The 16465-nt window shown below is 41.7% G+C and overlaps 2 protein-coding genes across 2 annotated transcripts in view; both read right to left on the reverse strand.

Annotated features, from left to right (window-relative positions):
* Nucleotides 1–636, reverse strand: part of ghra (growth hormone receptor a) — a 33765-nt gene extending 33129 nt beyond the window's left edge. The window contains exon 1 of the mRNA XM_080839288.1: nucleotides 330–636. The gene's annotated coding sequence lies outside the window, so the exon portion shown is untranslated. The remainder of the gene's footprint in view (nucleotides 1–329) is intronic.
* A 12634-nt stretch (nucleotides 637–13270) lies between these two features.
* Nucleotides 13271–16165, reverse strand: LOC308365671 (F-box only protein 4-like; the record flags this gene model as incomplete). Its single annotated transcript, XM_080839174.1, has 7 exons — nucleotides 13271–13714; nucleotides 14077–14264; nucleotides 14604–14776; nucleotides 15009–15084; nucleotides 15260–15480; nucleotides 15676–15911; nucleotides 16013–16165. 7 exons carry the CDS (start codon nucleotides 16163–16165, stop codon nucleotides 13631–13633), a joined length of 1131 nt encoding a protein of 376 aa, XP_080695300.1. The 3' UTR covers nucleotides 13271–13630.
* Nucleotides 16166–16465: the final 300 nt, after the last annotated feature.

Here is a 16465-nt window from a genome sequence, read left to right on the forward strand (position 1 = left end):
CCTTACAATTTTAAAACATAAATAAATCACAATTTACGACAACTAACATATTCTATACTTGCACTGATTAATATGGGAAAACCAGTAGGCCTATAACTAGTACACGTGTGTATTTCTTGATCTATTTCAGAATTGTTTGGAGTCCAACAAACCTCGGTTCCCCCCTCAATATTCCAAAATGGTTGAAAGATGGGGGTATGCAAGTTCTTCAGCGCAGTGCCACGGAGCAAGAGCAAAATTGGTGCATTTCCAGCACCTCTTAGGCGTTGCTGATAAAGTAAGAATTCAAACCACCTCCAGCAAGTTATGTCTTAGCAAGCCACACTCACCGTTCGCGGAGATATCAGCTACGAAGTAATCACTTTGTCACAGCTTGTACATCTGTCAGCGGTGTCGGACTTAACACACGGATAGTGCTTGCCCGTCCACGAAGATCCCTGTTTTCAAACGAAAAATGCTGCAGTCAACACTAACAGACATTTAAACAAACATTGCCCTCTACTATTTGTCTTGATATTAGAAGGCGACTGAATACAATTAAGTTAGTCTAACATTAAACTGTTTACTACTGTCGACCGCTAGAGATTTCGAAATAGTGTCCGAAGCGTGTATAGGAGCTCACTTCTTTCACTGCATCTGGGATTCATCGTGGCAGCGCCCTCCACTGATAGCAATCCGCAAATCTTTTCCAAAAATGCCGTGTTGACAACTCTTGCCAAACTTAAAATGTGTTTTGAATTTGACATTTGGTTCAAAGTTGTGTGAAGTATTCAGACCTGTGCAAATGGTCTTAAGGAAATATATCAAATACCAAACTATTTCTAATTTGTATAATTACACATTGCATCCCGTGTTCTTAATGACCCAGAGTGGTTAATCTAGAGCAAATGCCAAGGTATGAGTGAGTAAATAATATGGCAACAAAAGTGAATAGGAAATTGGAATTCTGGTAGAAACTAGCAATCGAACTCCCGAAGGCCATGCAAAAACATTACAAACATCAACAACAGCATAATAGGGACTGATAAAAGGCTTGCTTCCATGGTAACTGTAGCTATGTCTTTCGACGTTATAGTTGGCAATGTCGTGTACATTTATGCGGGGGGATAAATAACTGTATCGTGCACAGCCTCTATTTGGAACGACATATGTGTTTATGGTCCTCCTGTACATTACCATATACCATGACAATTAAATTGAAGATCATACATGTTCTAATTGCTTGAAAACATGCTTCAAAAAGTGAGAAATTGTTGCATGTCTATAAAAGCTCACAAAATCACAAGCATGTACAACAGATTCATGTAGATTAGATTAGTTGTATGATGAATTGAGGATGAATATTTTTTTTTTTTTGGCGGCTTTAAAGAGACTCACTGATGAGAGACAAAATAACCAAATCATTAGACCCTAGGAAGGCGTCTTACTGTCAGCGCAGCATACTGTTGGACAGTGCACTGACGTCTATTCAAGGCGTTTTTTAAAACTCGGCCCGCAAATTTACTCAATCGCAGCTATCAGCGCGTAATGAGCTCAAATGAATTGCTCTCATTTTCAACGCATGACAAATGCAATGCACACACTGGACATCAGGGTCCGCTACTTTTCACTGCAATCTCACACTGAAACATTGAGTTTTAAACCAGTCCCACCAGGTTCTTGCAGGGTTTGTTGTGATAGCCTACTTGCGACCAAATTAAATTGCTTAAATTGTTGAAGGACATTTCAGAAAATGGCAATGATTAGACTTGTAGGCAATAGATTACTAATGTCTAGAATCCTCATACCCAGGGATCTTTTTAAATAGACCTACTCTAACCAGACATACACACACATCGGGAAAGAGAAAAAGACACACACAAACAGGGAAAGAGAAAGAGACTCATGCAAATTGCCTCCATTATTGAATTTGAGGATTCTCATTCTAACTTTCCGCTTACTAAATCGCAGTAAAGCATAACATTAAGTTTTCAATGATTCAACTCAAATGCAGCAGAACATTTGGAACAGCATTTGCTGCCTTGTCGTTCATCAGGGGCATGCGACGAAGAGGAGGATGCGACTGAAGGGTGAGTGCGCAGAGACGCACCAACCCATGCTCTTCCTCCAACATCAGCAGGGTCACACAGACGGAGACGGAACAGCAGGCCCGCCAGCACAGCCTCGCTGTTGTGGGGAGCTCCATTTACTGGCTGGCGGCTCACACATGCAGGCGTATGAAGCCGCAGCAGCCCGCTCACTCTCACACCGGCACACACAAGTTTTACCATGTGTACACATCCCCTCCCTAGTCATCCATCAGCACAGTACTGCTCATGAGCATACATACACACACACACACACACACACACACACACACATACACACACACACACACACACACACACACACACACACACACACACACACACACACACACACACACACGTACAGTACAGTATAGTACAGTAAAGAACGCACATTTACAGCAATATTATAACACAAACCCATCAAAATAATCTAAACAGTTGCAACATTCACATGAACAGATGTACACAGAGCCAGGATGACACTAGCATACAGACATATGTTGGCCCACAAATCTTATTGTTAATTCATTCTATGTTCACTGCATGCTTATCTGAATCTCTTGACCACTAAGAAACAAGTTCAAGATGTCTGTTCCATATTTGTCAGAACTTGCCAAGTGGAAAAGGTCTGGGGGAAAAAAGCTAAAGGAATGTCATGTGCAATGCTAGCATAATAAATCTGTGGTAAATCTGTTGCACTTTATACTAAAAGTACATAATGCCCTTCAACATGCAAGGCATCATTATGTGTGTTAACACACTGTTGGAGTTGACAAATTATTGCCATGCAATTCACACATTTATTTTGATTCACAAATTAATGATTCACAAATTAGGTGAATTCACAAATTAATTTTCTGGTTCACACATGTGTCACAGGATACACAAATGTAAACACTGTTTATGAGTAAATATTAACTAATGTGCAATTACAAACAGCATGCCATTTGTGAGCATCCATACATTTGACACTTTTTTTTGACACTTTCATGGCGCGATTCACCAAATTTTCAAAAGGACATTCTCTGCAGCCAGCAGATGTCTCTTACAATTTCAGCCAATCACATGAACGCAATGTGGTGACATTCAGTCATACCCTCAAATGTACATTAATGTGATTGGCGTGTGTAAGTGGCGTGCTTATAAGGATGATAGGCTTGTAATAGGCTTGTAAGAGCTTGTAATTGTAAGAGACTGAGACTAACAAGGCTTGACATGTTTTTGTGAATCAAGTAATACATTTGTGAATCGCATGACATTTACTAGTGAATGACAAAATACATTTATGAATTTTGAAACTCCTTATATAAATAATATAGTTTAAAAAAAATTTGACAGACTTTTTCCATATGATACATTGACTATCTGTATTAGTTATGGTTATAGTCAAACCATTGCACAGTTGACATCTATTCCACAAATTTCTCATTAGCAGAGAGAGTTCCCATTAGCAATAAAATATGAAAAGTGTGACATGCAGTGATGCGAACAGGCAAACAATAGGCCAGGAGCCTCTCCAGCTTCCTGCTAGAAACAATCTATTAATGTACCTAGGTCTGCCAAGTGCGCTTCAGCCAAGATCAATGACAGCTGGAGTTAAAAATGAGGTAAATGCAGTACAACAACTATTGGTGTTAACGTTAAGCATGCATAGTATGAGATCTGTTCAGTGATGTCCTTGAAGGTTCTTAAAGATGCGTAATTCATTTGGGAAGGTTTACACGTCCTCCTTTGACGGCAGTAGCGAGAGGCAATTGAATTAGGGCCACAGCACAGACAGATACACACACAATGCAGACACTGTAATCAGTTTTTATACCTCCCTCAAGCAGTCTGATAATTGGATCCTATAAGTCACCATTTAATTGCGGTTGCAGGCAGTTGAAGGGGAAAACAAAGCATCAGTCTGCCTTCATGCTAAATTCAGCAACATGTCAACCGTCAGGAATCATGCAAGTATTTTAATACAGGTGACAATTCACTATATATTCCACTATTTTGGAGAATGGTTGTTGATAATTTAATCGTGCTGAATTGGAATTATGGACTGTATCTGAAATAACCGTTTTGCCAGCGGGCATTGTGGTGCAGTGATTTATGTTCGTTGGAGCTTGGTGGAAACACCGACTGAAAGATCAGCCTGTTCCTACAGGTTTCATGTGAAAACACCACTGTTTACTGTACTATAGCAGACCCTTTATTTCATCTCTGACGTTAATTGCAGAACTCAATGGAATGCAATCCTGATGTGCCAGATTATTCTGCATATTCTATGCAACAGACAAGAAGCGCACTCAACACGCTACAATGGAGAGAGAGGAGGGAGGCTTATACTGCAAAAATTCAGCTTTTAAAAAACGAAAAAAAAAGTCATAAAATGGGGGAAATATTACTTCAAATAAGCAACCTTTTCTGCCATCAAAACAGGAAAATTTGACTTACAAAGATCCTTTTTAATAGAGCCCCAATATGTCTTAAAACTGGTGTGGCCAGACAAAATACAAGTACATTTGTCTAAATTCTGACTTTGACAAAACAGTTTTGTACTTGTCAGTGGTGATCAAACTAGTTTCAAGCATTGCTCAGAACCAGTAATACAATCTCCTATTACCTTATTAAGATAATTAAGGACTGAAACGCTTGAAGCAAGTTAAATGCTCTAACATAACAAATGTCTGGTAAGAAGAAATATTTAGCTAGACAAAAAAATAGCATTTATTGCCTTGATTCAAGATATTTCATCTTACCAAGATTTTATTTCTGCAGTGTAGCATAGTGTCTCTTCTGTGTCGACCTAGTCTTCAAAGGCATCTACCTATAAATGAAGGTGTGAATGACTGCAGACAGGTCAGGTCTGGCTCACCATTTGGATGTTAATCAACATGGAGCAAATGTGAAACATTCTTGTGGGAGAGGTTTTCACACGTTTACACGGAGCCTGGATTGCCTGACTCCGGAAACATTTTTGGATCCGGTACACCGAAACGCAAGAGCGGAAGGGAGTGGTTGAAACTGCTGTAAAGACGTCATGGGAGCATGCGCATAAAGTGACAGAAGACAGAAGTCGAGAGCCAATTTGCAATTTTTCGATTGCTGAACGATCTGTGTTAAGTTACCGTTTTCATGTCAGATTTGCTCATGCAGGTTATTGCTGACACTTTTAAAAACCGGTTTAGAACAACGATCTGATGCAAATAGATCATAGACAGTCATAGATTTAAGTGTGGCTTGTTAATTTCATCCCTTACCTAACCATCTTCTTAACAACATCGATTTAGTTTATGTTGTTGCTGTTATGAAGTGATGCAGCGGGGTTAATAAGGGTTCAGGCTGAGGTTGCAAGGCGTTCGTGTGGGGCAAGTACATCATCGGGTTAAAAAAGTGTGCGGACCGGGCGTTTACACAAACACTGATCCGCTGGCAGGTGCAAATCTTTCCACTCTGGAGACCGGATTCAAAAGGTTGCGGATTCAGTGACACAATCCACTGGGTTTGTGTAAAAAGAGGCCGATCCGGCAACATTTCTCTCCGGATTCAGGCAATCCAGGCTCTGTGTAAACGTGTAAGATGCAACTTTTTAAAAAGTATTTAAAAAACACCAATATTCTTCACAGTCAACCTGGGCTTCATTCCCGATCACTGTAGGTTGTTTGTAAGTCGCTTTTAGTCTGCAAAATACCTGACCTTTAATACAGATAATGTCTGTATTCCTATCAGACATGTATGCATGACTCACACATGTGTGCTGCCCCTCACGTACATTCCTACGTACATTCTGTTCACGCTGCTTTGAAATAAGTTCAAGACTCTCTTTATACTTGCAATCACCCACTCACACAGTTTGTAATTTGGTCCTTTTGAAAGACCATGGCATTTTCTATTTATACGCTCTAAACTTCTCAGTCAGGCTCCTTAAACCAGCCAGCTAGCATGTTTTTTCTCTTTTCCTCTTATCCTCATTTAAGGCAAACAAGTATTTCATGAGTGCCTCTCAAACTCTTTTCTCCACTTTGAGTCCCCATTCATTCTCAGTTGGGCATTTGCTTATCCTTCACTAATCCTTTCCAGAGCTTCAATGTTTCCCAGTTTTGGGCACTCAACATTGGGCTTGTTTTGGGCACTCAACATTGGACTGTGGATAACCTCCACTCTCTTCATCAAACCTCATCTGCTATAACCTCCTTCTCTGTCGGCCTGTGGAACTGTCAGCCTGCACTCAACATTGGACTGCCTATGGTTAAATAAGTAGCTCTCTATATTCGATTCAATTTTTTTATATAGCCACAAAACAATGTCTCAAGGTAATGTACAGAGCACAGAACCTCCAGGGAGCAAGTAGAAAGGCGACAGGGGCACGGAAAAACTCCTCAAAGCTCCTCAAGAGGGGGCCCCTCTGCTTGAAGCCAGCCGGGAAGAGAGGTAGAAATTGAAAAAGAGAGGGGGGGACTGGTGAGGCAAATGTACATGATGTATGATACATACAAAAGTAATAGCGGATGAAATGGGGAAAGAGCATTTAAAGTTTTGAAGAACAGTTTAGTGTGCTTGTGTGTCAGTGGCAGCTGCCTGGGACACACGGTCAGTATAGCCTGACCGTGTGACTGATCTTATTCAGTGACTAACCAGGATCCTTTTACCTCCCTTAAAAAGCTGACTTCTCCCTACAAATCCATTAGTCTGTTGAGCAGTCAGGGGAATGTTGCAGCAGTACTATCATAAGCTTGCCTCAGGGGCTTCTCAGTAGCGGTGGTGTGCTTGTGTCGGCATGGTACCGGAGCTGAAGGTGAGGTGAACGAGTTCATCCAGATCAGACTGAAAGCCCCAAAAATATGCTATTAATAGGCTATTCTCTGAATAGATGAAGTTACAAAAAACGTGTCACTAGTCTTACATCAGTGTTGATACAAGATGTCCTGTCACAGCTGACATATTTAGGCCTGAGCAGAGCACATGGAGAGTCAATGAGGTTATTGTGTGTGATTGTGGACCGAATGAGAAGAAGTCTGATGTGATGATTATACCACTGGGAAGCAAAAACAAAGTATTGTTTACCATGGCAACGTATTAACACTACAAGCAATTAATTCAATTTTCAGTGCGCCACAAAAATAGACACATAAAGTGCGTTCCATCTGGAGCTCTCTCTGGCAGCAGTTTCAACAGTTCGAGCCTTAACCCTGTAGCAGCAACTGAAAATAAAATCTTCTAAACTAAGGCGAACAGAGTATGACAAACACAAAACAGCATACAGAGCACCCCACTGTCCAATGGGAATACGTCAAATGTATAAGGAGAGTTGAGATGTCATCCTCAACAGGGCCCCTCGCTGTCATCTTCGTCGGGATAAACACCCAAAAATGGATGCAATGCACGCTCCGCAGGAAGTGACCTCCACACCACAGCGGTCGCAGCCTTCATGCCCAATCTCTGTGAATATGAAAAACACTCTGTGTCTCTATCGCACCGCTCGTCCCTTTAAAAAAAAAAACAGAAGATCCCATCTGAAAAATACCATTCTGGAGAGGATAATGGACAGTGGAACATCTGTGAGACAAACAAGGGGTGGTGACGGTGGAGATGAGCCTGCTGTAGGCATTTGGTGGTGGAGTTGTTGCGGTCGGTGGGTGCATCAGCATGGGGGAGAATTAGATATGCCTGGAAACTGGACACGATGTAGGTGGGGGGGGGTCTGTGTGTGGGAGAGAGAGAGAGAATGCATTATTTAGAGAGGCCTTCATCACATACGTGTCATGCAGATTAATGTTGTTCCTGTTGTGTGTGTCTCTGCGTGCGCACCTTAATGATGGGGACTCTCAAAGAATACAAATCAGAAACTTAAAGACCAATTAAGTGCTCAACATGGGAGAATAAGGGGAAGAGGGGAGATTAGGATAATGCCTGAATGGAGCGAAGGCGCCTGTCGGAGCATACATGCCCGGAAGAGCAAACCACAGATTTAGAAAGAGGGAATGGTATGTACCAAAAAGTGTTTGTGAATATAGCACTTTCTAAATCTATAGCAATACAAATTGCACACACGTTTGCATTGAAATTTCAGGAGAAAAGCGACTACAAGTTTGCAATATCCCGGGCTAAAAGTGAGCTCTACGAAAGCCAGCCAGATATGTAGCTGTGGGCCCTCAGCACACAGACATGGAGTAATGCACATGGATTTGAGTTTATTAGTCGCCTGCATACCTGGGTCTTTTTAAGTCTTGAAGGGCTTTTCAGCCAAGAACACACAGATGACATTATGTGTGTTCAAAACATTATGTGCACATCCACCCGCTGTCTCTTAAGTGTGTTGCATAAGTGGAAATACTATAAGTGAACCCATCTCTTGTGATAATGTCTGAATGTATGCATTATTATCTGTTCTCAGGACGATAACATAATCTACGTACATGAAGGGTAGGTTTGTCTGCTCCTGCATGGCGTGCTGTGTAAATACAAGACAAAACAAACAAAACAGTATTCGGTTGTATGTAGGTATGATGATAAAACGTGATCCTCACTAGGTACACACTGTCAGCCTGCTACTCTCGTTCGAACAACTTTTCATACTTAGCTGTCAAAACTTTAGTTGAATTCACACATCTGCTTAAAACATTAGTGGATAAAAATCAACAATCAAAACATTTGATATAAATAAAACAACACGTATTTCTTCATATATACAGAACATATTTGAATCCAGTACATATTTGATTAGAAATTAAGTATATAGATATTGTTTCTTTACTTTAAATTCCCAGAAAAAAAAAAATCTGCAAATACCCTATTGCATGAAAAGGTTAGAATAGTCACTTGCTTTCCATTTGGATTCATGCAAGAATGAAATAACCCTGAGTACATATGCTCAGGAAGATGGTTAACTGATCTCATATTCCAAATTTTTGCAAAACCAACCCATCTCTTTGCTCAGTTAGGGGTCCTCCTGGAAGAGAGCGGTCCATTAGCACACGTCCAAGTGCAGGATGGTTCTGGAAAGAATCTGTCGACACCAGGCTCCCTCCAAGCCTCTTAAAAATCAGCCTGTCTGAAAGATTCCATGCACATCCACCAAATATGCATAACAGCACAGGATCCAACTAATTCATGATACGTTGATTTTTTTTTCCCCTGCAAGTTACTGTCTGGTTAATTAACCATATTCTATATTTTCATTGGTGTCATTTTTCCATTTACTTCTTTGTAGTGATCCTTGCATAACACTAGAAATGCAAATAGATTTGTTGAGAACACTAAGCAAGGAAATGTATGCAAACAAACCTGGTCATTTGACTTACAAATCCCACATAATTCATGAATTAAGGATCTAAGGAGCAGTTTTGATTGCAGGGGCCAGTATGTTCACAATTGAAAGTGCAATTCTGCCCTATGCAAACAGTTCATCTCCCTCTACCCTGGATTTTTGCAAAAAGAACAGAGCTATTTTGTTTACCCTGGTTAGAGTCTATTTTATGTGTAGAATGTGCCACAGTATGTTTATCATCGGTACATGGATGACTCAAACAGGAAGTATAGCAGACCTATGCCAACAAAGACAGGATGTTGTGCGGGGGATACTACTAGGTGAGAGACATACCATGGATGGCCAAAAAAACGCAAATAGTAGCCCTAGTGAACCACACATACACCAATTGGAAGGTTTAATTTATAAAAAATAAACACAATAAGACAACAACAACAACAAACAGTAAAAACAATAAACTTAAATCAAAGTTTTGTGAATGTGGTCTCTCTCTTCCTCTCTCTCTCGAATGAACCAGATTCTGATGTTTTTGCTTAACCTTCAACAGACGATGGAGCAATATTTTAATATCTTGTACACATTGTACCTTTCCCTTCATACCTTTTGTTACGTCCTAGCCTCTGCCTTAGATAAAAGGAGGGAGGAATCAAGGACAGACATTCATGAGAAAAGTGATGTGCTTAAATACATGAGTTTCCTGTTTGCCGAGTGGATGCATGTACGGCCCTGGCAAACAGAACACAACAGAAAACAATATGCCCAATGCCAGCAAAACTAAACATATCTAAGTACCACAACATGCAACAGGCAAACCGACACTCAGGTGACATGTCCCTGGTTGGTGAAATGTTTCATCTGTGTGTTTGCTTGTGCTGATTGCTGACTGACAGACCTGCAGATTGATTCGTCATTTCCTGTTTGTTAGATGGATCAGGAGGAGCCTCCTGGGCCTGATGACTCCCCTCCTCAGCCCGCCCCGAAAGGCCCCTGCAGACCGGCTCCAGAGCAACACCAGCATCGCCCACGCCGCCCTGCTCCCCATCCTGGGCCCTCAACACAGTCATCATCCCCTCGACGACTTCTCCCGCTGGATGTGACAACCACCACTCTGGTCATCGGCAGCTCCATGGTCCGAGATGTCCACATCCCCCCTTGAACAAGCGGCCCCTGCAAGGTCCACTGCCTCCCCGGAGCCAGGGTCCGTGACATTCAGCGTAGACTCCCCAGCATCCTCGCTGGTTACGCCAAGCATGTCCCAATCGCTGATGGAAATGGAAATATTGCTCCTCACCCCCACCACTCCTCATCTACGCATATGGACAGCTGAACTCTACCCACCCACTTTTTTCCTTTTCTTTCCCTACTAATCAAGACCATCTCCCCATGGCACGCTGCTGTAGTCTCTCCACCTGGTCTACCTGGAGAAACCCTCAGCCAATTGCACCCACCGCCACGGCATTGCCGTACACTTACTCTACCCCATACCCTATGCTAGCATTTATATACAATATACATTATTGCCACCACTGAAATGTTTCTCTGTCCCTACTTCCCTTACCCTTCGTAACAGTTACCCTATTAGTACAGTAAACCGGTCTTGCCTGTATCATGTATTTTACCACCGGATGTCTGTGTATATACTATGTCCCGCGACCAAATGCTGGCTGTGTACAACCCCTGTTGCCCCCGGCCGACCTCAAGCAGATGGGTGCTTATGTGCCGTGGTTCTGCTTAAGGTTTCTTCCTGCCTAACAGTTTTTTCTTGCCCCTGTTGCCATTGTGCATGCACTAAGGGGGTCTAGGCTCTGGGCTCTGTTAAGCGCCTAGAGGCAATTGTATTGTTATGGCTCTATACAAATAAAATTGAATTGAATTGAATTGAAGTCACGTAGTTTGAGTTTGACAATGAAACTCACAACCTGTCCCACAGATTTGTATTCCATCTCACCTTTTAAATAAGGTGTTTTATGTTGTCGTTGGTAGTGTGTTTGGCGGTTCCATGGGAGAATGGTGATGAGGAGGCCTACGAGAGGAAAAAAAACAAAACCGCCAAGCTTACATTGCACACGGCCCAGAATGGTTGTAAGGTAAAGTTGGTCCCTGTTGAAGTGGGATGCAGGGGGTGGGGTATATTGCAACATCCATGACCTACCTGCTGAAGAGGATTGGAGTGAGAGGGTGCTCCCTCCAACAAACTATCAAGGCCTTGTCCCCAGCAGCAGAAAAAAACAACTGGCTATAACAAGAACAACAGAATAGATCAGAAGAAAGGACGACACCTGGGCTGCAAGAAGAAACACAAGGGTATGAAGCTAAGGGGGGTGTACCTGGGATGCAAGGTGTCGCCGTTGAGGCCTCTGGAGATGTTGTGGCCTCATCAATGAGACATCAGAGAAGAAGGGTGCCCACCTGATGACCCCAATGAGGTACCTAACCTCCTGAGCACCAATCCCATTCTCCGGCCAATATCAAGAGTAATGACTCAAAGTAGGGATGGAAATGTCAAGTCCTATGTCTAAGCTCCCATTTCTGTCGAAAATACACAAAAAGGCAGTTTTTAGTCAGTAACAAGGTTTTCTCATAATAATAAGATCCTTCAGTATATCAACCTGGTTTCTGGCCAATGCATAGCACTGAGTATTCCCCTTTTTAAAAGATACAAATTACCTGCACATAGTTGATTTTAAGGGCTGTTCAGTTTTGGTTCCCCTAGATCTGACTGCTGCTTTCTATGTCTTTTATTCTTTCACTGTCATTGCTTTTACATGTCCTATATATTTGATATGTTCTGGTTTATTGTAATTATAAATTGATTCACCTTGACTGAAAAAAAACACCTGTTGCTTGAATTGACATTTTACTATTTGGACTGAAAACTACTTTAAATAATATTCTGGGAACCATCTAAGAAGGCACTTATCGAGATTTTAGTCAAGATATTTGCAATACTGAATCAGTTATCTTTTTTTTTTTTTTAAATCAACATACCCTCTGAAGTTTAATCATACTGTTAATCAAAACAATACACTACAGAACCTATTAACAATGCCATCGTAACCTCAAACTGACCACAACTGAACTTTTATGAATCAATAACATTTTTCTTTGTTTTTATTTTTTAATGGAGGAATCGTTTCCTTAACATCAAACCTATTAAATCAAACATTAACATTTGCTAAACAAGAAAGGCAATAGTGGCAATAGAAATGGCAATTTTTTTTCAAAAGTTCACATTAGTTACTTGTACAGAATCAGCTAAAAATGTCTGCAAACCCCCACCTAAAATTAAAAACACATTTCAAAAGCATAAACAGCTTTCTGGTCAGTTCAACCTCCATCAGTAAATGCAGAACTGTGCTGCCCCCTGGTGGCCGAAGTATAATCTTCATCACAGAAAATGGAGCGCCCACTGTAACCTTAAGTTTTCTGAACAGGACGAGCTCCTATGATCTGAGCAATAGTCTTAGCCTTCAGCTATTGCTTACTCAATGCCTCGAAGCTTAAACAGCGATTTAAACAACCAGAAAAGCAATCAGGGTTTGAAAACAACCAGAAAAAGCAAGTGATATGTTACCACTAGAACTGGAAATTTTAGATTCCAAAAAGTAGCCCTCTGCCTCCTGTGTAAATAAGGGCCTTGTGACCTCGAATTATATGTCCAAGTCTGGTATTTTGAGAATTCACGAAAGCATTTTCCAGGGCATTCCAAGTGGGCTGGTGGCTGGAGTACCCACATTATCCAGCGACCAACAAAGACAAGAGTAACACAACACAAGAGCTGTTTAGGAAAGGCATGACATTAACAAGGCACACGAATCTATCACTGTTTAATCTATTCGCATCAGACCATTGTTCAAAACTGTTTTTTTAAAGTGTCAGCAATAGCTTATATGAGCAAATCTGACGTGAGTAACTAAACACAAATGAGGGCGAAGAGCGTGATTTTAACTAGTCCTGTTTGAGTGCTGTGGTAACAGTGATTTCAGGTGATAGAGAAGTCGTTCAACAATTGGAAGTTTGCTAGTCGGATCTTAACTTCTGTCTTCTGTCACTTTATGCGCATGCTCCATGACGTCTTTCAGTGGGTTCAACCAGTCTGCTCCACTACAGCGTTTCGTGTGGAAGCATTTTTTCTTGACATGGCTCTGTGTGGACGTAATAAAAAAAGGTACCGGATCCAAAAATGTTTACGGATTCAGGCAGTCCAAGCTCCGTGTGGACATAGCCTTAATGTCATTGTTGTCAAATTCGCTTGTCAGCCTTAACGACGTCTTACTGCAGTTATATAAATTAGGTCTCTCCAGGGCTAGATTCTCATACCAGTCTGTCTGAGTAACCACATAGTACCATCCAGAAGGCCTGACAGTGACTCTGCCACTGTGTCCTGCACCTGAAAGAATACAAACACATCTTCTGATCAGACTATTATGGAGAAAAGGTTCATCACAGATATTGGTTTGTTAAGTGCTTGACTAGTAATGAGATAGTAAAAGAGATAGTAGTATTAGAGATAGTAATAACAAATGATAATACTTCAAATATTCACCTCATCCACACCATTCCCAAAGTGAGTCTCTATATGCTCACATCATTCATTATGTGTGACATCAATGGCTTTGCAGTTCTTTTAAGTCACATTGTAAAAAACTAACTCTGTTGTTGTCAGTATGACCCCTTACAACAAGATGTCCTGTGTTGAATGTATACACACACAGGAACACACAATAAGACAACAGAGTTACATTTTCTCACCATCCAGGGGTTTGGCAAGAGGCTGAGCTTCAGCCGCTGGGCTGTTTTCAGGCATGGGACACGGGGACACCCAGGCCCCTCTCGGGACGTGCAGGACAACACCAGCAGGGGCCGAGAGGAGGGGCCCCACACAGGCTCCAGCATGGCCGTGATCTGAGCAAACTCCTTCTCCATCGCTTCATCGGATACTTACACACACACACACACACACACACACACACACACACACACACACACACACACACACACACACACACACACACACACACACACAAACACACACAGACACAAATAGTGTTTGATGGGTGATTTATGACAAAAATGGAACTGCAGTTACAACATCACATGACTGATGTGCTCTATCTATGTTAAGGAATTACGTTTTAGATACAAGTTCTCAGTTGCAACTTGGTGGCGTTTATTCCCAGTATAATGCAGTGCGTAGGTTTTTGTTTCTTTCTTAAAGAAAAAAACCTCGGTCCTCACACGTCTGGCATTTCATCGGGGCGTTCCAGTCTCTGTCTTACCTCTTCCTCGCTCTGCATTCACCACAAAGATGAATCCGTCCACAGCTTGGCACACTTCCTGAACGCTGGGAGCGAGGCTAAACACAGGCCTCCCTGATTCTTCATCGTCCCTCAGTGTAAACAGTCTACTGTGGACATCCACGTGCTCTAAACGAGCTCTCTCCCTCTCTGACCTGTAAGGCAGAACAACAACCATTACCAGAATCAACACATACCAATCTACTGAACTCCCTATGGATTATGGATTCCTCCTTTCCTCTATACTCCTCTTCTACCTCTTCTTTCTACTGTGGATTGATTATATTTACATGTTATTCATTTATTTTTCAGTTATTTAATTGCTATTTTTATATGTCTGTATCATGCAGGGTTCAACCATCAAATGAACTGAAGTGAAGGTCTCACCTGTTAGTTGAATAAAGTGTCAATATGTTGAACTTGTGCTGGCCACTGTACATAAAACTAATTCCTGATCCAATCCCTGGATAAAAATCATGAAAACGTATTTTTTCACACGTGTTGCCTGCTTGGCATAGTGGCCCATGACAAAGACTGGATAACATGGTCATAAGAAGAAACAGAAAACAGAGACATCTTGTGCTGGTTATTTACGAGACATGATTATGCAGGTAACACATGGCAAAAAAAATACTGACCATTGATTTGTCTTTGTGTCACGCCTGTCACTGGTAGGATGTTGGGGGAGTTCAGCATGGTTGTCACTAACGAAATCTCAAGTTGTTCCAGTCCAGGTCCAAACATGGCAAAGCGTGGTTCGACCGTCACCACCATGGACTTCAGGAAGGAGGTCACTGTTTCATATGCTGGCCTTGACTGATGCCACAGGCCACGACACGCTGGACAAGCCCTGAGGTAACTGAATGCAAGGAGAGAATATTGTTTAATGGTCAGTGAGGGCTGCAGCCTAGTCAAATCAACTGGCCAATGTATTTTTTATCCAGTGTGGAATGCAGTGTGTTTGTTTTGATGAACAACAAAATTGTTCAGCGAAGACAATGTGTGGGATACTTGCTCATCTTAACAACCGTGTGCACAGTTGGACTGTACTTACTCAGCCTTAAAATCTCGGCTTTCTGAATCTGACCTCTCCCACAGAGCTTTCTCGAGACTCTCCATATCAGGCATTGAAAGGTGATCAATTGATGACCACAGAGGCAGATCCCGCAACAGAAAATATTTCCAAAGAGAAGGGTCTCGAATCAGTGCTTGCCAATACCGACTGGTACCTCCCAGTCCGCAGAGATCTTGAGGGGACAGGAATGTCATGATGAGGAACTGTATTTCCACCTAAGAAACAGCAGTGCGGTTATCCTCCTGACTACAGAGTTAAACATGTCAAACAAAGTTAAAAGGTAGTTACAGATACGAACAAACATGTTTATATTTACCGGTAAGGAGTACAAACCGCCCAAACCTTCATGCGAAGAACTATTGTCAACATTAGGTGCGTTCTTTGGACGCTTCACTCCAAATAGTCTGTCTTTAATAATCCGGAAGTGTCCTATAACCACAGATTCATTGCCAGGTTTCATTGTAGTCATGGGAATTCGTTGTCATTTGGTTCTTGAAATCCAACAAACTGAATGCCAGAAATGACAGCAAGTGAAGATAAAAAATAAAGGAAGAACAAAATCTTCCGCAAACAGTGAAAGTTCCACGTGTCTGTCAAACTTGCACTGAATTGTGGATAATGTAGTCACGCTAGTTACGTTGGCTACATCTTCGTGTACAGTTTCGCTCCGCAGTCACTACGCATACAACAGACTTTAGTAGAGACGCAGTATTAGTATGATATCATAAAGTTCTTCTATTTCAGTGCTGTTTCTGATGAGTGGATATCT

The sequence above is a fragment of the Sprattus sprattus genome (genome assembly GCF_963457725.1).
Source record: "Sprattus sprattus genome assembly, chromosome: 5".
NCBI classification, from domain to species: Eukaryota; Metazoa; Chordata; class Actinopteri; order Clupeiformes; family Clupeidae; genus Sprattus; species Sprattus sprattus.